The 22,699-nt window shown below is 48.3% G+C and overlaps 1 protein-coding gene across 1 annotated transcript in view; it reads right to left on the reverse strand.

Annotated features, from left to right (window-relative positions):
* Positions 1-22,699, reverse strand: part of LOC137433184 (CUB and sushi domain-containing protein 3-like) — a 1,533,363-nt gene that overhangs the window by 402,843 nt on the left and 1,107,821 nt on the right. Inside the window, exon 41 of the mRNA XM_078783994.1 lies at positions 7,760-7,864. Coding sequence (XP_078640120.1) covers positions 7,760-7,864 — 105 coding nt within the window. The remainder of the gene's footprint in view (positions 1-7,759; positions 7,865-22,699) is intronic.

The raw sequence follows: 22,699 nt of genomic DNA on the forward strand, positions 1-22,699 counted from the left end.
CCCTGGCGATCGGCGGCGTCCGGGGTGCAGGGATGCCAGGTGGGATGCCTCTGGCTGCCCCTGGGATGGGTGCAGGACCGGGGGGCGGCGTGGCAGCGGGGCTGGGCGATGCCGGGGGTCCGCCCGCAGGGGGGCGGCCCTGACGCGGGGGTCGGGCCACTGGCGGTGGATGGTCCACGTCGAGGTGGGCCGGCTTGAGGCAGTCTACAGAAACGCGGTCAGGAGTACCGCCGATGTCGAGGGTGAAGTGCTTCGCCCCGGTCTCCAGCACGCGGAAAGGCCCGTCGTACGGGGGCCGCAGTGGTGTCCGGTGGGCATCGTGGCGGACGAAGACGTACTCCGCCGTGCGAACCTCCGGGGCGACGTGCGTCGGTGGGTGCCCGTGGCATGCCGTTGGCACCGGGGCGAACCTCAGGGCGGTCTCTTGCAGAGTTGAGTGCTGCTGTGCCGCGGACCATGGTGCCGTGGAGTCGGGGAGGAACTCGCCCGGCACCCGCAGCGGTTGCCCGAAGACCAACTCCGCCACGGATGCGCGCAGGTCCTCCTTGGGCGCCGTCCGGAGGCCCAGCAGGACCCAGGGGAGCCTGTCGACCCAGCCGCCATCACGGAGGGTGGCCCGGAGCGCGGCCTTCAATGAGCGGTGAAATCGCTCACACAGGCCGTTAGCCTGGGGGTGGTAGGCCGTGGTTCGGTGCAGCCGGACCCTGAGCCCCTGCGCGACCGCCCCCCAGAGCTCCGAGGTGAACTGGGGGCCGCGGTCGGACGAGATGTCTGAGGGGGCGCCGAACCGGGCGACCCAGGTGGCGATGAAAGCCTGCGCGACGTCCGCCGCCGTCGTCGACGCCAAGGGCACGGCCTCCGGCCACCGGGTGGTGCGGTCCACCATGGTGAGGACGTGGGTGAAACCCCGCGAGGGAGGCAGAGGTCCCACCAGGTCCACGTGGACGTGGTCAAACCGGCGTTCCGGCACCGTGAACGGGGCCAATGGGGCCTGGGTGTGCCGGTGCACCTTGGCGCGCTGGCACGCGAGGCACGTCCTGGCCCAGCCGCGGACGGCCTTCTGGAGGCCATGCCAGACGAACTTGTCGGCAATCAACCTTTGGGAGGCCCTCGCGCCCGGGTGGGTCAGGCCGTGGATGGCGTCAAACACCTGGCGCTGCCAGCCCGCGGGCACGATGGGGCGAGTCCGCCCGAGGGAGATGTCGCACAAGAGGGCCGCACCCGCGCCGTCGAACGGCACCTCGGTGACGCAGAGGCCCGTGACGGCGGTCCGCAAGGCCTGGACGTCGGGGTCAGCGGCCTGGTCCGCTGCCATTCGGGCATAGTCGATGCCGAGGTGGACTGCGTGGGTGACGGCCCGGGAAAGGCAATCCGCCACCGGGTTGTCCTTCCCCGCGACGTGCCGGATGTCCGTCGTGTACTCAGACACGACCGAGAGGTGACGGTGCTGCCAGGCCGACCACGGCTCGGTGACCTTGCCCATCGCGAAGATCAGCAGCTTGTGGTCGACGAAGGCTGTGAACGCACGGCCCTCGAGCAGATGGCGGAAGTGCCTGACCGCCAAGTGAAGCCCGAGCAGCTCGCGGTCGAAGGTACTGTAACGGCGTTCGGGCGGGCAAAGCTGCCGGCTAAAGAACGCCAGCGGTTGCCAAGCTCCACGCACCCATTGCTCGTGCACCGCGCCCACCGCGTCGTCTGAGGCGTCGGTGGTGAGGGCGATCGGTGCATAGGGCGATCGGTGCATCGGGCGCCGGGTGCCCGAGCATGGTGGCATTAGCCAAGGCGAGCTTCGCGCCCATGAACGCTGTGTCCATCTGCTCGGTCCAGGTAACGTCGCCTTTGCCCGGCTTACCTCGGAGAGCTTCGTGCTGGGGGCGCAGGAGCTGGGCGATATGGGGCAGGAACCGATGGTAAAAGTTCACCATGCCCAGGAACTCCTGCAGCCCTCTGATTGTGCGGGGGTGCGGAAACCCCTTCACCGCCTCCACCTTGGCCGGCAGGGGGATGGCTCCGTGCCTGGTGACACGGTGCCCCAGAAAATCGATTACGGCAACGCCGAACCGGCACTTTGCGGGGTTCACAATCAGGCCATACTGGCCCAGGCGTTCGAAGAGCGTGCGGAGGTGGCGTAGGTGCTCTTCGCGGGACGCGCTGGCGACGAGGATATCGTCCAGGTAGACGTAGTCAAAATCCAAGTCGCGCAGGACGCTGGCCATCAGTCGCTGGAACGCCTGAGCCGCATTCTACAGACTGAAGGGCATCCGCAGGAACTCGAAGAGTCCGAATGGCGTGATGACCGCCATCTTCGGGACGTCCTCCGGCCTGACGGGGACCTGATGGTAGCCGCGTTTGAGGTCCACCTTCGAGAAGAAGGACATGCCCGCCAAACGGGCGGAAAGTCCTGAATGTGGGGGACGGGGTAGCGGTCGGGAGTGGCGGCGTCATTGAGACGGCGATAGTCCCCGCACGGTCGACATCCCCCGCCGGGCTTCGGCACGATGTGCAGCGACGACGCCCAAGCACTCTCCGAGCGCCGAACGATGCTGAGTCGCTCCAGGGTAGCGAACGCCACTTTTGTCACCGCCAGCTTCGTTGGCTCGAGGCGGCATGCCCGGGCGTAGACCGGTGGCCCGACGGTGGGGATGTGATGGGCCACCCCGTGCTTGACGGCCCCCGCCAAGAAGGTGGGCCGCTTGAGGGCCGGGAAGCCGGCGAGGAGGCGGGTGAATTTGTCCGCTGCCGGAAGCGTACAGGTCAACGTGGCCGGAACCGAACCGTTCGGCAAGTCGCTTGGCAAGCCGCTCGGCGAGCCGCACGTTGAGCTGCCCGACGAGCTGGGCAGCGCACAAGCGAGCGAGCTGAACGTCTCGGCCTGGACAAGAGGTCTGCGCTTTACGTCGACCCGGAGCCCATTAGCGCACAAGAAGTCCGTGCCAAGCAGTGCCATGGGCACGTCGGCGGTGACGAACGTCCATCGGAAAACCTGCCCTCCGAACCGCAGAGAGAGGCAGCGTTTTCCGTACGTACGGATGGGCGTCCCGTTCGCGGCAAGCAGCGCGGGGCTCCCGGCCGTGGCGTGCTTGTCTGACGTACCGGCGGGAACAACACTCACCTGCGCTCCCGTGTCGCACAGGTAACGGCGCCCGGATAAGGTGTCCGTTATGAACAGCAGGCTGCTCGAACGGCCGGCGCTCATCGCCACTATTGAGCGCCGGCCCAGGCGTTTCCCGACCTGTTGAGGGAGCATGGCGGATGACACTGCCGAGCCTCGTGGCCGAACTTGGCGTGGAACCAGCACCAGGTGGTGGAGCTGGAGGAGTGCAGTTGGCTCCGCCAGGCCGGTGGAGTTGGCGGTTTTCCCCGCGGTGGCGGTTTTGCCGCGGCGGTGGGCGGGGCGTGGCGGCGGTCACGAGGTGCGTATCAGCATGCTGCGTATGCTGTGTAAGCTGATGCTGTGGATCAGCATCATCAGCAGCATCAGCCTCGAGGTCCGTGACGGCTGCACCGACTCTCGCCCGCGTATCCGAAGCCGCGAAGTACCTGTCCGCCTCGGCTGCCAATGCTCGGGGTTCCGTTAGCACGGTCCCGGCCAACGCGAGGCGAACCTGCGCTGGAGGTTGGCGACGGCAAAGTGCCCGGAATAGAGAACCGGGGGCTTTGTCGCCCAACAGTGACAGCATATGGTCCATTCGGACCGACAGGCGCGTGTCGCCGAGCTCGGGGAGATCCAGGAGGCGGTCGGCCCATGCGTCGTCCGTGAGGCCAAACGTGGCTAGGAGTAGCCGCTTGAGTGCCTCGTACTTGTGGCCGTCCAGTGGGTGGTGAAGGACGGACACAACTCGAGCAGCCGTGCCGGGCCCAAGGGAGGCGACGACGTGGCAGTAGCGCGTGTCGTCGCCGGTGAGGCGCCGAAGCTGAAATTGGGCTTCGGCTTGGACGAACCAGACTTCGGCCTGGGCCTCCCAAAATTCGGGAAGTTTAATCGACATTGCGTTGTTGTTTGCCATTGCAATGGCGTCGTGTTCGGAAGGATCGCTACAGCAGATCCAACGTCGAGGTCACCATATGAAGCGCGATGCTGCACGCGCTAATGCTTACGCAAGGAGCAAGCGGACAACGCGGTTCATAAAAGAGTCTTTATTGAAAGTACTCAAACTGCAGCACTGAGCTGCTCCGGGCTGCGCGCCCCGTGTATATCTTGAGGCCACGCCTCTCTCTCGGGCGTGGCCGCCGCTCACTTGGTGCGCGGAATGATGTCACCACGCCAGTGGGCTTTCGTGTCCACCACAATATATAGACTAGCTTGGCTCGGCTCGTGCGTCGTTACTGAGGAACGGGCTTATTTTAGCTGAGGATAATGACTGTACCTGAGTTGCTGTGTTGTCATGATTTACACCAATCATGATACAAACAATTATTTTGCACAAATGTATTTGTTGTGTTTGTGATATTACATTTTTATAGGCAATTTAGGTTGAAGATTTAGGTTGAATGTTTTTTTTTCAAGAAAGAACCCCTCAGCACATACATAGGGGAGGGGTAGGTGCAGACTGGAAATTTGGGACGATTACACCTCACCACCACAAAATTAAAAACACCTCACAGCCACGAAATTAAAAACACCTCACCACCACGTCATTTAAAAACACCTCATCACCAACGAATTCAAAACACCTCACCACCACATAATTAAAAACACCTCACCACCACGCAATTATAAGTACCTCACCACCATGTAATTCAAAACACCTCACCACCACGTAATTCAAAACACCTCACCACCATGTGATTTAAAAACATCTCACCACCACGTCATTTAAAAACACCTCACCACCACATAATTCAATATACCTCACCACGACGTGATTCAAAACCACCACAACGTTATTAAAAACACTTCACAACCATGGAAACAAAAGTTTGAGGGAGTCGTTAAGTGACAACACAGACACTGCCCAGATGTGTAGATATATATATAAATGACTGAACCCGAGTTGCCGTTTTGTAATGGTTTAAACCGATCATAATTCAAACAATTATTTTGCACAAATGTATTTGTAATATACGTGATATCACATTTTATAAACAATTGAAGCTGAAAACTTCAGTTGAAAAAAAAAAATTGGAATTTTTTTCAAACAAAATACCCTCAGGACATACCGACGGAAGCGATATGTGCATTACCAGAAGTTTGGTAGGATTTCACAAAAGTTTGATTGAGTAGTTCAGTGACAAGACAAGACAAGAAAACACAAGACAGACACTGCACAGATATATATATATATATATATATATATATATATATATATATATATATATATATATATATATACAGACTTGGCATTTAATATGGAATATTTTTTTTGTGGGGGTGAACTTACTTTTCAAGATGTCTTAGAACCAAAAGTTCATTGGAATTATGTTGAAATTATTCTAGATTTTGTTAATGTGACCTTTAAAAGAAACAAAAACCACATTTGACATTTCGAAACAAATAAATTGATCCTTGAAAGTGATGTCAACTGATATCGAACTCAATTCATGGACAGTACTGTGTTAAACTTCTGTACGTTTTCCAGAAATATCTCTTTATTTTGCACATTAGCCAAAAAAGTTTTAAACAAAAACAAAAGTTAAAATACGACTGGGATTATGGAGAGTAAAATTACAGTTCAGTACTTCGTGTAACCCCCACGAGCATTCAGGAGAGCACGTACACGTTGAGGCATGCTGTTCACGAGATTTGCCAAGGTTTGGACAGGAATCGCTTGCCATGCAGTGACAATAGCCTGATAGACAGGCATGAAGACACGAACAAATGGAAGCAATGTTTCTTCCAGAATGGCCCTGTACTTGAACTGGTTCAGGTTTCCATTGAGAACAACCAGGTCAGTTTTGCCCCCTGCATGAAAAGCAGCCCAAACGGTCACCCTACCACCTCCAGCTTGGACTCTTGGCACTATACAATCTTTGTTGTAGGCTTCATGCACTTGTCTGCGCACTCGGACGCGGCCATCTTGATGATAGACCAGAAATCTAGACTCGTCACTGAAGATCACGTGATTCCAGTGTTCTGGCTGCCATTGACGGTGCTCTCTGGCCCACTGCAATCGGCGCTGGTGGTGTTGTCTGGTCAGACGTGGCTTTCTCAGGGGACGCCTGGCACGATAGCCTGCTTGAACCAGTCGTTGGTTGACTAGCCTTCTGGATACAGGCACATTTGTCAGTTGCTGCCACTCAGCCATAAGCCGATTAGCTGACTTGGTACGGCCATTGCGGACTAACCGGTGCAGCTGGCAATCATCCCTCCTTGTGGTTCTGCGGGGACGTCCTGGCCTCGGTATTGGAGAAGGGACACCCCTCTGAGCATTTCATTTCAGGATCTTTGACACCTGACCTTCAGTGATGCCATACTGCCGAGCAATAGCACGCTGTTTCATGCCGTAATTTCGTAAAGCCACCACTCCATGACAAACAGCATTGTCGAGTTGACGGACCATCTCCAGAGGAAGCAGCAATAACTTTTGTAGATGTGCAGCAGTTGTTTTCCATTAATACAGAACGCAACAACCCTTGTATACCCGACTGTGAAGCCAATCATCAAATGCACCTGTCCATACATTTTGCCACGCCACCTGTGATATAATCCTGTTGTTGACTTCTTGCTGCAACAGACAATCAGTGACATGGTTCTTTTAACAAATAAATCACCAAAGTGTAAAAGAAACTCACCAGATTGATATACTGAGTGAAGAAAGTAAAGCCAAGTCAAGAAAAAAAAAAATTCCATATTAAATGCCAATCTGTATGTAGATATATATAGATATACAGTATATAAAATATATCTCGTGGTGAAAAATCACAATGAATTGTAGTATCCGGATCCAGATCTTCACCAAAATATAAACAATTCGGCCTTGTCACACACCCATCCTGTCCACCAAATTTTGTCTGACTCCGTCCACAACTTTTTGAGATATCCTGCTGATAAACAAACAAACAGACAGACATAGGTGGGTGAATACATAACCTCCACCCACCTTCAGCGGAGGTTATGAATGGTATATTTATTTAAAATACCAATAATTATGTCATGCCAAGAAGTTGCATTACAACACACACAAGCTGAGTAGTATTTTCAGTAAAAGGACAAAATAACATGGTCAATTGTGGTTATCCGATTACCCTCTCTCTCTGGGAATATTTAGTAGTCATAAGCATTAGAGTTTAAGTGATAAAAGACTGCAAATGAAAAAACACCATGTCCATTCATCATATAATTATTTGGCTTAATTTGCCTTGTTTAATTATTGTGCCACAATTGCTGTTGGCCTCTGCAACAAAGGGCCAAGCAATGCAGAGTCATTAAACTGCGTCAGCTGAATACTTCAGATAAAAGACAATATGAGCCTTATCCAAGAAACATGATGTCTGTACTTCCACAAAGGACAAGGTTGCATTGGTATGCCCAAGAACAGAGAGAGCCCAAGATTGACATATATAAACCCCAACTTGGAACTGCTGTTGAACTTTACCTTATCCTTCTTCATTTGTGGCTTGCTCAGTTCGTGGTAAGCCGAGCACACAGATCGAATATATTTCTGACTTCGGCTTCTTGAAAGTAACGCAAGCAACCTTTGAGGATTTAAATGTTTTTTGAACCAAAACAACTTGTTATTTAATATTTCTCAAAATGTCTGCACTATTTTACCCACATGCACAGCATGATTGTTGAGACATGCACAACAAAGTGACCAACCAGTATAATGAAGACGAAATCCTGCACCAGATACGTTGATGTCAGAGTGGAAGGTAAGAAGCAGACGGTTGGATGTGCTGTTGAGGAATGCAGGCACTGTCGTACCTTTGGAAGAATATGAAATCATAAAATTAAGACAGGTTATGGAGGAGGTGACTTGTAGGTGAGCAAAAGGATGGCGAGATATTGTTGTGAAATTAGTAAGTAAAAATAATTATTTTCTTTTTTTCGATGTACATCACTATACTCTTCACAGAGATTTGCCAAAGCAGTTTATTGGCAAGATTTACACAGGGTGGCTTGACATTGCCCTCCCAACGTTACTTGTCTGTGCTATATCCTTTTAAATTCTGAGCGTCAAGCAAGGAGACAGCACGTACCAGTTTTAAATCTTTGGTATGCCTCGGCCGGGGTTTCAAGCATCGACTTCCGAGACTCGAGGAAGAAGAAGCTTCACCCATTACGCCTCTGACTCCGGTGTGTGTGTCATTGGTTGTTATCTCCAACGACACACACACCAGACACAGAGTGTGTGTGTGTCTGTGTGTGTACATATATATATACATATATATATACATATATATATATATATATATATATATATATATATATATATATATATATATATATATACAGCAAGGTGTCCCATACAGCTGCTGCTGCACCTTGCTGGGAGCGATACGCACCGCCTGCCACAGTGCCACGCGGTGACGTTATCTCTGGTATCCACTCATCATATGGAGTCGACCTGGTTGCGGTTGGGAGTTACTATTTACGTTATCGTATTACGATCGTATCGAATTTGTATCGTATTACGAATTTACGTTACGTTATCTGTATTTATAATCCGTAATGACGCACTGCTAGATGGTTCCTCTGGAACTTTGCAGGCAAGGCGGACGTGCATGGCGATGACGTCATGTTGTCCGCTCATTAGGGTGGAGAATCAGATTACAGATACCATTGTTAGTAACTCCCAACCGCAACCAGGTCGACTCCATATGATGAGTGGATACCAGAGATAACGTCACCGCGTGGCAGGCGGTGCGTATCGCTCCCAGCAAGGTGCAGCAGCAGCTGTATGGGACACCTTGCTGGCGGTTCTCCACTGATGATATGAAGGTCGCATAGTGACTGATATAAAAACCGAAAGGGTCACAGAGTTACAAGTGTATGGAAAGCCTCACTGCGTTGCCCTGATGAAGCCCCAACAAGGGCGAAACCAGGTCGGTAACTGTGAGTTTTGCATGCACTTGTGACAGTATCTGTATTTATCTATCTATAATTCCACTAATCTCTGTCTGTGTGTGTGTGTGTGTGTGTGTGTGTGTGTATGCGACCGCTGTTTCTCGACAACTACCGGTCCGATATACTTGAAACTTGCCAGGTATATTGCTGGGGACCCGAGGATGTGCCTTTTCAAGGTTTCATATTAATCGGACAAGTAGTTACCGAGCTATGTCCAAAAAACGATTCAACCAATCAGAGAGCAGCGAGTTATCACGTGTGGCGAACAGACTCTGCCTCGGACGGCACATTTGAGAGCGTATTCATTTATTTCACGTTGGCAAACTATGTTGGCGTTAAACTATGTTTTAAAACTAATTAAAACTACTTTGCGATTCATCGTAACTGCGATTCGTAACTGTCGTTCGCTTTGGCTTTGCGAATGGACCAAACCATTTCATGTAAATAGAGGGGGGGGGGGATTGTCACCGTACTCGCAAGCCGTTCGCTTTGGACCAAACCATTTCATGTAAATAGAGGGGGGGGATATAATTTTAGATATAGATATAGTACGGGCATGCCCTAGTAATCCATAATGACGCACTGCTAGATGGTTCCTCTGGAACTTTGCAGCCAAGGCGGACGTGCATGGCGATGACATCATGTTGTCCGCTCATTAGGTTGGAGAACCACATTACAGATACTATATATATATATATATATATATATATATATATATATATATATATATATTTATTTATTTATACATATATATATATACAGTCACGTGAAAAAGTAAGTACACCCCATGTAAAGTTTTGACTTTTTCAACATACTTCAACATACAGCTATTTGATCTTCATTTCAACAATATTGACAGATAAAGGTGATATAATAGAACAAATATCATGAAACATTTACATTTTGTAGTCCATTGTATAATTTAAATAAACATAAATGCAAATTTCGCATGTCGAAAAAGTAAGTACACCCCTGCATTTATCACTACTTCAAATACCTAAAATTAGAATCAGGTGCACCAGCTCAAGTGAAAATGTTTGAACATCGTTAGAGAGGATCTTGGAGGAACCTGTCTTATTTAAACCTCAGACATTTAGTTTGGTTTGCTCTTTGTTGTTGAAGTGTGCGGCATCACCATGCCAAGATCAAAAGAGCTCTCTGAGGCCTTCAGAAAGAAGGTTAGAGATGCCTACGAGTCTGGGAAGGGATTTAAAAAGATCTCCAAACAATTTGAAATCAATCATTCGACTGTCCGGAAGATCATCTACAAGTGGAGAAGATTCCAAACAACTGCCAACTTGTTCAGGCCAGGCCGCCCCAGCAAGTTCAGCCCGAGAGCAGACCGCAAGATGCTGAAAGAAGTCTCTAAGAACCCCAGAATGTCATCACGGGACCTACAGGTAGCTCTTGCCACTGTTGATGTCAAAGTGCACGAGTTTACCATTAGAAAGAGGCTGCACAAATTTGATCTACATGGGAGGTGTGCCAGGAGGAAACCTTTGCTGTTCAGATAGAACATCAGGGCAAGACTAAAGTTTGCCAATGAACACCGAGGCAAAGACCAGTACTTCTGGGACAATGTGCTCTGGACAGATGAGTCAAAGTTAGAGCTATTTGGCCACAGTACCAGAAGACATGTTTGGCGAAAACCAAAGACAGCATTTGACCACAATAAGCTGATACCAACTGCAAAGCATGGTGGTGGAAATATTATGGTTTGGGGCAGCTTTGCTGCATCAGGGCCTGGGCAGCTCACCATCATAGAATCCACTATGAATTCTTCATTGTACCAGAGGATGCTTGAGGATAATGTGAGGCGATCTGTCAGAAAGTTGAAGCTCAACCGAAGGTGGACCTTGCAACATGACAATGACCCTAAACATAGCAGTAAATCCACCAAGGAATGGCTGAAAAGAAAGAAATGGAGGGTTCTGGAATGACCAAGTCAAAGCCCAGATCTAAATCCCATCGAGATGTTGTGGGGGGATTTGAAACGAGCTGCGCATGCAAGAAACCCCTAAAACATTGCACAGCTGAAAGAATTCTGCATGGAGGAGTGGGCAAAAATTTCTCCCAGTCGATGTCAGAGACTGGTAGACAGTTACAAGAAACGCCGACTTGAGTTTGTTTCTGCCAAAGGGGGCAATACCACCTATTAGAGCCAAGGGTGTACTTACTTTTTCCACACGTGAAATTTGCATTGATGTTTATTTAAATTATACAATTGACTCCAAAATGTAAATGTTTCATGATATTTGTTTTATTATATCACCTTTATCTCTCAATATTGTTGAAATGAAGATCAAATAGCTGTATGTTGAAATATGTTGAAAAAGTCAAAACTTTACATGGGGTGTACTTACTTCTTCACGTGCTGTATGTATGTATGTATGTATGTATGTATGTATGTATGTATGTATGTATGTATGTATATATATATATATATATATATATATATATATGTACGTATGCATACATACAGACTTGGCATTTAATATGGAATTATTTTTTTTCTTGACTTGGGTTTACTTTCTTAACTCAGTATATCAATCTGGTGAGTTTATTTTACACTTTGGTGATTTATTTGTTAAAAGAACCATGTCACTGATTGTCTGTCGCAGCAAGAAGTCAACAACAGGATTATATCACTGGTGGCGTGGCAAAATGTACGGAAAAGAGGATAAGAGGGTTGCAGGCAGATCTTGTGCGACCTGTAGGAATATTTGGAGGACAGAGCCCAGAGAGAGCTGGGGGAGCAAGGCCAGAGAGGAGTCGGTAGGAGACGGAAAGACCACCAACCTGCCTGTGGTGAGTAAGTGAAAGGCCCTCGGAGATAGCTTCATCGCGGGAGATTCCAATGATTCTGAACGCTTTGGTTTCAACAGCGTGAAGACGAGCTAGGTGTGAGGCAGGAGCACCAGCCCAGAGGGGAGAGCAGTACTCCATTGAGCTGCGGATGAAAGCCTTGTATATGGTGAGGAGCTCAGGTGTGCCAAGGAAGGACTTCGCACGACGGAGGATGCCCAGTCGGCGACTGGCTTTGGAGGCCAGCTTGGAAATGTGGTTTTCCCAGGAAAGATCATGGCACATAGTGAGACCCAAAAGCTTGAGTGACAGAACTTCTTGGAGAGGATTATTCAGAAAGTAGATGGGAGGGTTGTCCAGTCGGTCCTTTCAGAGAGACATCGTAAGAGTGTGAGATTTGTCAGGATTGAAAGACATGTTCCACTTGTTTACCCAGTCTGTGATTTTGTACAGGTCTGCAGAGAGTGAGGAGGCTGCAGACTGCCGATCTGAGGGATGAGGAATGGAGCGGCAGAGAGTGGAGTCATCAGCAAAGAGATAGAGAGGATTTTCAAGAGAGTCAGAGAGATCATTGATGAAGACCAGAAAAAGCACAGGGCCCAGAACACTGCCTTGGGGAACTCCAGCCTGAACAGGAGGAGGAGATGAGAGAAACCCATTCAGGGCCACACGTTGACTTCGACGAGAGAGGAAGTCCACCAGCCATGCGTGGAGATTTCCATGGATACCAAAGGAGGAGTGTTTGGTGAGCAGAGCGGGGTGCCAGACTGTATCGAAGGCACGTGATATGTCGAGGGAGACAGTTCTAATTTTCTGTTTGGCATTGAGGACCTCCATCCATTGTTGAGACAGCAGAAGCAGCATGTCCAGAGTAGAGTGACCTGGTCTAAAACCAAATTGATGATCAGAGATCAAGCCATTGGAGAAGAGGAAAGATTTCATATCCGAAGCAATGATGGATTCCATGACTTTGCTGATAATTGGGAGAAGTCTGATTGGTCTGTAGTTGCAAGGATTTGCTTTTGCACCTTTTTTGTGTAAAGCGGTGATGTTGGCTGATTTCCAAGCAGATGGCAGTTGACCTTGAGCAAAAGAGAGGGTGAAGAGAACAGAGGGCGTGAAAGAGCGGAAGAACAGGATTTTAGGACCCGTGGGCTGATGCCGCCAGGTCCAGTTGCAGAATCAGAGTCGAGGGTTGACAGAAACTTTTCCACCTTGTCAGGAGGAAAGGACACGGAGTCCAGGAGCAGCTGGGTATGACTGGGTCTGGTGGGTACAGAGAGGGATGGGTTTGGGACACAAGATTTAGAGGCAAACACAGAGTTGAGGCATTCAGCTTTTTCACGTGCGCAGTCAGCTGTGTCGCCATTTGAGGTAAGGGAGGGGATGTAGGGGGAACAAACACCAGAAACAGATTTGACTAGACGCCACCAGGATTTGGAAGAGGGAGACAGATAAGAGAGTTCGGTCTTGAGAACGGAGAGATATTGTTTCCTGGCTCTCCTGAGGGTGGACACACATTTGTTTCGGGCTTTGTGAAAGGAAATGAGATTTCCTTCCGTTTGATTTGCTTTCCAGGAGACGAAGGCAAGTTGTTTCTGGGCAACAGCCTCACCACAAGATTCCTTGTACCATGGATGGGAGGAAGGGTATGACAACTGAAGACGAGATGGAATAAATCTGTGCATGAGAGAGAGCAATTTACTTTGGAAGAATTCCCAGGATGAGTTGATGTCAGAGGTGGTAGAGATGGGAGACCAGTCCAGATTATTGATGGCTGCTTGAAGACCGTGCCAGTTGGCCTGAGTGAAATGCCAGACTCGTCGATGCTGAGCAGGCTCCCTGAGAATGGTCAGAGAGATGTCCACTTTAACAACCACATGATCAGATGAGCCGATTGGAGCAGAAGAAAAGCAGCAGACATTTTCAGGGAAGTTAGTCATAACCAAGTCCAGAAGAGAATATGCGCCGTTGACTGAGATCCTGGTCGGGAAATTGACAGATTGTGTCAGCCCCAGTGAGTCGCAGAAGTCCTTTGCTGAGGAGCAATGGCTGGTGAGAGAGGTACCCACACCCAGCCAACTGGCATGGTGACAATTGAAATCACCACGATTGAGGAAGAGAGAGTTGAGATGGGTAGATAGAAGTTGGTCCATATTATCAGACAGCGAGATGTAGATGGAGTCATCACTGTTTGGTGGACGGGACAACACACATATGAACAAGAGGTGGGAGCGAAGGGGAGGCCGTAGCCAGAGGTATTCCTGGGGGTGAGGTGGAGAGAGTGCAGTGCAGGGCGAGTGAGGAAGAGAGTTTTTGATAAAGATAGCAACCCCACCTCCAGGACGAGGCTCAGGTCTATCACACCGGAGGAGGGAGTAACCCGGGAGAGATACTAAGGAATCGGAGACATCATGAAGGAGGAAAGTTTCTGTTCAGCAGATCACGTCTTGTTTGTCAGAAGCAACCTGTATGGAGAGATCAGTTAAGTTTGAACGAAGGCCCCGGATGTTTGAGGTCCATACCGTTAATGAAGAGGAAGGGGAAGCATCAGATACAGAACAGGGGGGAGGAGGGGTCGGGTAAGATGTGGAAGAGGTGGAAGAGGTAGGGAGAGCTGATGAAGGTGTGTCAGAGATTTCAGAATAGCTCGGAGAAAGGGAGGGATGGGGCGGACAAAAGGTTTGATGGTGATTGGATGAGGCACAATGAGGTGTTATTTGATGAGGGGGAAGAGCGAGGCAGAAGGTTGGGGGAGATGGAGGTGAGAGTTGGAAGCGGGAAGAAGCGGAGAGGACGCTTTGAGGAGGAGGGGTGAGAGGGGGGAAATGGAGAAGAAATGAGGGTGGGGAGATTTGAAGGGGAGGGGTGAGGGGGGAGTTTATGAGGGGATGGGTTAGGGGGGAGTTTCGGAGGGAAGGGACAAGGGGAGGGATTTGAAAGGGATGGGATATGGGGGAGATTTAGAGGGGCGGGATGATGGGGGAGTCTCGGAGGGGAGGGGTGAGGGAGAGTCTTGGAGGGGAGGGGTGTGGGGGGAGTTTAGGAGGGAAGGGGCAAGGGGTGAGATTTGAAAGGGATGGGTGATGTGGAGGATTTGGAGGGGAGGGGCAAGGGGAAAGGGGAAAGATTTGAAAGGGATGGGTGATGTGGAAGATTTGGAGGGGAGGGGTGATGGGGAATATTTGGAGGGGAGGGGTTATGGGGAAGACTTGGAGGGGAGGGGTGAGTTTGGATTTTAGAAAGTGTACGATTAATGGGAAAAGAACATTTATTGCAAAATGAGTTTCTTGTGACCGTCAAGTCAAAAATACGTTGAAGGACGCTTGAGGGAGGATGAAGTGCAGGAGAGTTTAGTGAATGTATGAAAGAGGCACTGTAAGAGATGGAATTTTTTTGGGGGATGAATAGATTTGGTGAGCAAGTCGAAAGCAACCTTTTAAAGAAGAAGAGGAAGAAAAAGGTGTTATAATATACGACAGAATACAGAACTTGAGGGGAAAGTTTAAACATTTTAAAGTTTAACAGTGAAAACTATCTGAGGAAATGGGGGAGAAACACGTGGTCGAAGAACGAACGAACGAATAAACGAATAAGAACAACGAATAAGAACAGAGAAGGAAATGTTTTTTTGTTTTTTTTTAGTTGAGATTTTAAACAAGGAAGTAGGCTATGGGGTGAAAAGACTGGGGAAAACAGAGAACGAAAGTTATTGGAGCACAAACAACGGACCGCTGAGAGAAAAACAAAGCCTCAAGGTTGGACACGGAACAAGGCCTCAAAAGACACGACACGAATTAACACGATTTTCTATGCAGGTATGAAAGATTTACACCGAGAATCTTCCTCGGGACACACTATACGTACACACACCATAAAATAAATACAGTTTTAACGAAAATACAAATGGAAACAATTACTTAACTTCGATTTCGATGGAGAGCGTGGACAGCTGCGAATAAACGAAACCTCGCCGGCAAGACCGGAAGCGGAGGTCGGCTCCAACCAACCTAATTTGGCGCTCCAACCTCATGAGCGATCATACAATGGACTCCAAAATGTAAATGTTTCATGATATTTGTTATATTATATCACCTTTATCTATCAATATTGTTGAAATGAAGATCAAATAGCTGTATGTTGAAATATGTTGAAAAAGTCAAAACTTTACATGGGGTGCACTTACTTTTTCACGTGACTGCATTTCTATAATTATATATATATATACATATATATATATATATATATATATATACAGTGAAACCTTGACTTACGAGTGCACCAACTTACGAGTTTTCCGAGATACGAGCCGTCGCTAGGGCGGTTTTTTGCTTTGAGATGCGAGCCGAGATCTGAGTTACGAGCTTACGCCACCCGCCACTAGGTGGCCCAACGAGCGTTCCGGTCACGTGGTTATCTTGCCGTGCAAGCATCTCTGCCGTATATCGCTGCTGCTTTGTTTTCGCATGTTGGTTATTTTGGAAAATTTCTTAGTTTTAACCATGGGTCCTAAGAAATTGAGTGCCAAGGGCAGTACTGAGAAGAAGAGGATGATGTGCTTGGATATAAAACATGCAATCGTCGAAAAACATGAGCGAGGTGTGCGTGTTGTCGACTTGGCGAGGCAGTACGATCGTAGTACTTCTACGATATGTACGATTTTGAAGCAGAAGGAGTCGATAAAGGCTATAACGCCAGCCAAGGGCGTTACGATTATTTCAAAGCTCCGGACCTCTATCCATGAAGAGATGGAGAATTTTCGAAACATTTTGAAAGGGAGGAAGAAACAAACCTCGTTGGACAGGTTTTTATTGAAACGCCCTGCAAGTGAAAGCGAGGAAAGTGTGGTGAAAAGGGCAAAAGTTATCTCCTCCACCTCCGCCAGCATCTTCGTCTGATCTTCAAGATAAATACACTGTAGCGCGATGCTGCGCGCGCTAATGCTTACGCAAGGAGCAAGCGGACAACGCGGTTCATACAAGAGTCTTTATTCAAACTGCAGCACTAAGCTGCTCAAGGCTGCGCGCCCCGTCTATATCCTGAGGCCACGCCTCTCTCCCTGGCGTGGCCCACCCCCACTTGGTGTGCGGGGTGATGTCACCACGTCAGTGCTTTCGTGTCCGCCACAACACTTAATAAAACCAGTTTATTTCATTACATTGAAGGAGTCTGGACTCCAGCAGAATACGGATAAAAGGATGGCAAGGCACAAACTCGTCCGAGAAGATGTTTATTCGTAAAACCAACTCGGGAACACTAAAAAGCCCGTTTATCGGGCTGCCTTATAAAGCAAAACCAAAAACCGAACCGAAAGCCACGCCTCTCAAGCGAGGCGTGCTTCGGTGGTCACGTGATCCACAGGTGTAGCTCATTATACCCGCACGCGCGGGACGCTTTGGCGGTCACGTGACCAGCCACTCTGGCGCCGGGGATCCCCGCCGGTGACGTCACCGGCTGGAGCAAGCAGATTCTGATGCCGGTCTTGCTTGGGGGACCCATGGGTCGCTACAACATTCTCTTTTATTATGAACAGTATATACGAGGTCGTGCTTGTTTATACATTATTTGTTATTTATAAAGTACATTTTTCTTATTTAAAACCACGTAACAAAAAAAATTGGTGTGGTTTTTTGGGGGCTGGAACGGATTAATAGCATTTCAATGCCTTTTAATGGGGAAATTTAATTTGAGAAACGAGCAAATTGAGTTACGAGCTCGGTCACAGAACGAATTAAACTCGTAAGTCAAGGTTTCACTGTATGTATGTATATATATATATATATATATATATATATATATATATATATATATATATATATATATATATATATATATATATATATATATATGTATATATATATATATATATATATATATATATATATATATATATATATATATATATATATATATATATATATATATATATATATATATATATATATATATATAGTTACGGACTCGTCACTTCCGCCTTTGTTTTTTTTTTGGGGTTTTTTTTGGAGACAGGACCGAGGCTCGTGAAAGAGCTAACATTTATCACACAAAATAAATCAAACAGACACACAAAGTATATAATAAGGGGAGCTGTAGACAAGATGCGGAGAGAAGGGGAAGCACACAAACACAACTTTTGAGAGCAAGGACATCGGGAGATCTGTAGGAGAGAGAGGGTTTGGGGGGAGGAGGCGTGGGAAGGGGGGGGGTGGCGGTGGGAGAAGTATAAAACACAAGGACACTGCAAGGACTTCCAGGAAGGAAGTTGGTATTTTAAAAAAGTGAATCTGGGGTGAAATTAGCGGGGGTAGAAAAGATCAAGGTTTGGATGGGGAAAGATAAGAAATGGTGGTGAACAGCTGTTTTAAAGACCTGGAGGGAGGAGTGGGATTGAAGAGAGTGAGGGAGTTTGTTCCAGAGGCAGGAGAAAAGAGGAGTGAAGGTGAGCAGAGAGTCTTGATTTTGGCAGTTTAACCATAAGAGGGTTGCAGGCAGATCTTGTGCGACCTGTTGGAATATTTGGGGGACAGAGCCCAGAGAGAGCTGGGGGAGCAAGGCCAGAGAGGAGTTGGTCGAAGACAGAAAGACCACCAACCTACCTGCTGTGAGTAAGTGAAAGTCCCTCAAAATCAGCTTCATTGTGGGAGATTCCAATGATTCTGAAAGCTTTGGTTTCAACAGCGTGAATCTGAGCTAGGTGTGAGGCAGGAGCACCGGCCCAGAGGGGAGAACAGTATTCCATTGAGCTGTGGATGAAAGCCTTGTATGTGGTGAGGAGCTCAGGTGTGCCAAGGAAGGACTTCGCACGACGGAGGATGCCCAGTCGTCGACTGGCTTTGGAGGCCAGATTTGAAATGTGTTTTTTCCAGGAAAGATCATGGGAGATAGTGAGACCCAAAAGCTTGAGTGATAGAACTTCTTGGAGAGGATTGTTCAGAAAGTGGATGGGAGGGTTTTCCAGTAGGTCTTTTCAGAGAGACATAGTAAGAGTGTGAGACTTGTCAGGATTGAAAGACATGTTCTACTTGTTTGACCAGTCTGTTATTTTGTGCAGGTCTGCAGAGAGTGAGGAGGATGCAGACTGCCGATCTGAGGGATGAGGAATGGAGCGGCAGAGAGTGGAGTCATCAGCAAAGAGATACAGAGGATTTTCAAAGAGAGTCAGAGAGATCATTGATGAAGACCAGAAAAAGCACAGGGCCCAGAACAATGCCTTGGGGAACTCCAGCCTGAACAGGAAGAGGAGATGAGAGAAACTCATTTAGGGCCACACGATGACTACGACGAGAGAAGAAGTCCGCAAGCCATGCGTGGAGATTTCCATGGATACCATAGGAGGAGAGTTTGGTGAGCAGAGCGGGGTGCCAGACCGTATCCAGACCGTATGTTATTATATACTTGTAGGATTTTTGGTTTCAAGTAATTTTGTTGTTCAGATTTTGTGTGAAATGGACATGACTTCAGTAAAAGGATTTAAAAATAAATGTTTGTGGAGGAAAAATAAAAATGCCGCAAAGAACCAGAAGGTGGAGGAGGAGGAAGAGGAGAACGGCCATGAGAGAGCTGTGGAGGCTGCAAGTGGACCTTTTTGATATTGCTTGCAAATGAGATGAGGCGTCCCGTGGAAGGGATTGCCCGTGACATCATCCTATATTGCAATTGCAATTAAACCTGCATCAGGTTTTATAACCAAGAGTGAGTCATTGTTGGAGGGTGATCAAGCAACTCCATTACAGGCCATTTTGTCCTTGAAGAGACTGTCTGCATGGTGCATCTTGTTTTGTCATTGCGATTCCCCTATCGACATCATTGTGTTGATTGCCGTTGGTTTGCATATCGGCTCAATTGCCATTTCAACCTCTCACCTCGTAACTCGTCGTTTGCCGTCGTGCCGATACCTGCCTGTTCTCATCGTTCTGCAGGGCTTCAACCAGCCTGGAGATTGGTGCACGGACTTTGGGCAATGTTACATTCTGCTCACGGATGGCGTGTCGTGAGTTTATTGCTTTGAGAGCATTGGGGCATGATGGTACAATCATATGTATTGTTCATTTGATGCAACTGATATTTTCATTGAACTTTCTTTAATAGTGTTATTATTGTGCATGTGAGAGTTTTTAATGCAGTTACTTGTTTTGTTCGACAAGTGCATTGGTGTGGTTTTACCATGGTTTATTAGAACCCTCAAAAATACAAATCTTTCTGCCGCATTCCCTCTCGAGACTCTGAGGTGCACCGTAACCGGGGTTTGGGGAGGAAATACAACAACAACAACAACAACAACATGCATTTTAAGGCCATTTTCCCTGCTAGAGCGGGGGGGGGGGGGGGGGTTAGCCTTGCGGTCCCCATGACAATCTTCTCCATTTTGCCTTATTTTCTGCATCTCCCCGTATTAACCCCCTTGCCCGCATTTCTTCTTCGACCATCTTTAGCCAAGTCTTTCTCGGTATTCCCCGTCCTCTACTTCCTTCCACATTCATTTCCATCACTCTTCTCAACCAGTCACTTTCATCCTTCCTCAACACATGACCAAACCATCTCAAACTGTTTCTCTTCACAGCATCCATCACAGGCTCTATTCCCATCATCTTTCACAATTCATCATTTGGCTTCCTCTCTCTCAACGATACTCCACACATCCACCGAACCATTCGCATTTCCACCCTTTCCAGCCTTCGTTGCTGCTCTACGTTCATTACCCATGTCTCGCTCCCATAAATCATAACACTTCTCACACATGCAGCATACACCTTTCCCTTCAGCTTCAACGACACTCCCCTCCTCGTCAGCACGCCACTCAGTTCCCGAAACTTCTTCCATGCACATCTCACTCGAGCAACCGTTGCCGAGTCTGATCCACCTTCTCCATTCAGCATGTCTCCGAGGTAAGAAAATGTTTTCACACCTTCCAGCTTCTCGCCGTCTCCAAGATCCAACTCAACATTTCCTCCATCTGCAGCTCCCTCTGTGCACACCTTACACTTGAATGTAGCTGCCACACTGGCTAATGACCCTCTCAAACCACTACATTTTTGATGAACCCACTCATCGCACATTGTGCATTGAATTGAGTTCACTGCGACACCCTTCCTGCACATAGCACATGGGCACTTCCCAGTTCTTTCCACCTCACCACATGCTTTAACACTTGCCATCACCTTTGTTTTTCCAATAATCACCTTCAGACCTTTCCTCTCCATACATTCCTTCCACTTGTTCATCTTCTCCTTCAGTCCATCCATACTTTCTGCAATCAACACCAGATCATCTGCAGACAACAACTCCCACGGTAAACCCTCCTTTACGTTCCGAGCCAGCACCTCCATCACAGCTACAAATAGTAGTGGACTTAGTACCGAACCCTGATGCACTCCCACCTTCACCTCAAACTCACCACTGTTCCCATCCTTCGTCCTTACAGCTGTGCGCGCTCTTTTGTACATTGCCATCACTACTCTGATCAACCATTCCTCCACTCCTAACTTCCTCAATGCCCATGTCACTACTTCACGTGGAACCCCATCGAATGCTTTCTCCAGATCAACAAACCCAAGAAACAGCTTCTCCCGCTTCTCCATGTACTTCTCCTGCAACTGCCTCACAATAAAAAGCGCGTCTGTCAATCCTCTTCCTGGCATAAATCCAAATTGCATTTCGTCAATCTTCACTTTCTTCCTTATCCTCCTCTCCAACACCCTTTCCAATACCTTCATTCCATGCTCCAAAAACTTTATCGCTCGGAACGAGCCACAGTCCAGAGGGTCACCATTCCCCTTGTATAGAGGGACAAGGGTACTCAGTTCCCAAACCACTGGAATGCGGCCTTCTTTCACCACCAGATTGCAGATCTCTGTCATTCTCTTCACACCCCAATTTCCTGCTGCCTTCACCCAAATCTCCCATATCTCCCACAACTCCCATCGACCCTCCCGCTTTTCTACTCTTCATTGCTTTAATCGCTTCCTCAACTTCCTTCTCGGTGATCTTCCCTGCCGGTCCTAAAACTGGGTTACTCTCTATGTTGCCATCCCATTCATTCTCTGCATTCATCAGTATTTCCATATATCTCTTCCATCTTCCTTTAATTCCATGTGGGTCCACAACGATTTGCCCCACTTCATCCTTCAAGCAACTCACCCCAATCACATCACACCTCTCTTTCGCTATCTGCTTTGCAATCCTGACAACCACTCTCTGACCCTCTTCCAAATCCAAGAGTTCTCCGAAAATTTTCCTACATGCCTCCTGTGCCTTTCCTACCTCTTTCTTTGCAACCTTCTTGGCTGCCTTATAACTTTCATGCTCTTCCTTTTCTGCCCCCATACCCTTCGCCTTCTGCCACTCCTTGAACTTCTTCCTCTTCTCGTCAATCTTCTTTCCAACTTCATCGTCCCACCACCATGTTTCCGAGTGCCTCGGTGGTCCTTTTGTCCATCCACATACCTCACCAACGGCTCCCAACAGACTATCTTTCATTGACATGCAACCACTTTCAAGCTCAACCACATCATCCTCTACCATACTCAGCCTCTCTTTTAATGCCTCCCTCACTTTCACCTCTTTCAACCTCCACACCTTCCTTCTCGGTTGGTACTTCAACCGCCAAGCTCTCCTCGCACCTTTCACCCTTATGTCGCAGACAACCAAGTGGTGCTGTGAAACAGCCTCCTCCCCCGGGATCACCTTTGTGTCCTGGAGGTGCCTCCTATCTCGCCTACGCACCAGCAGGTAGTCAACGGTTGTCGTCGACCCACCTGACGTGTATGTAACAAGCTTATTATCCTCTTTCTGGAACTGAGTATTACAAATCAACAAATCAGCTCCATCAGCAAACTCAAAATCCTTTCACCTTCTCCATTTCTCACGCCATATCCGTAACCCCCATGA

This window comes from Myxine glutinosa, chromosome 8, assembly GCF_964187855.1.
Source record: "Myxine glutinosa chromosome 8, kmMyxGlut1.1, whole genome shotgun sequence".
NCBI classification, from domain to species: Eukaryota; Metazoa; Chordata; class Myxini; order Myxiniformes; family Myxinidae; genus Myxine; species Myxine glutinosa.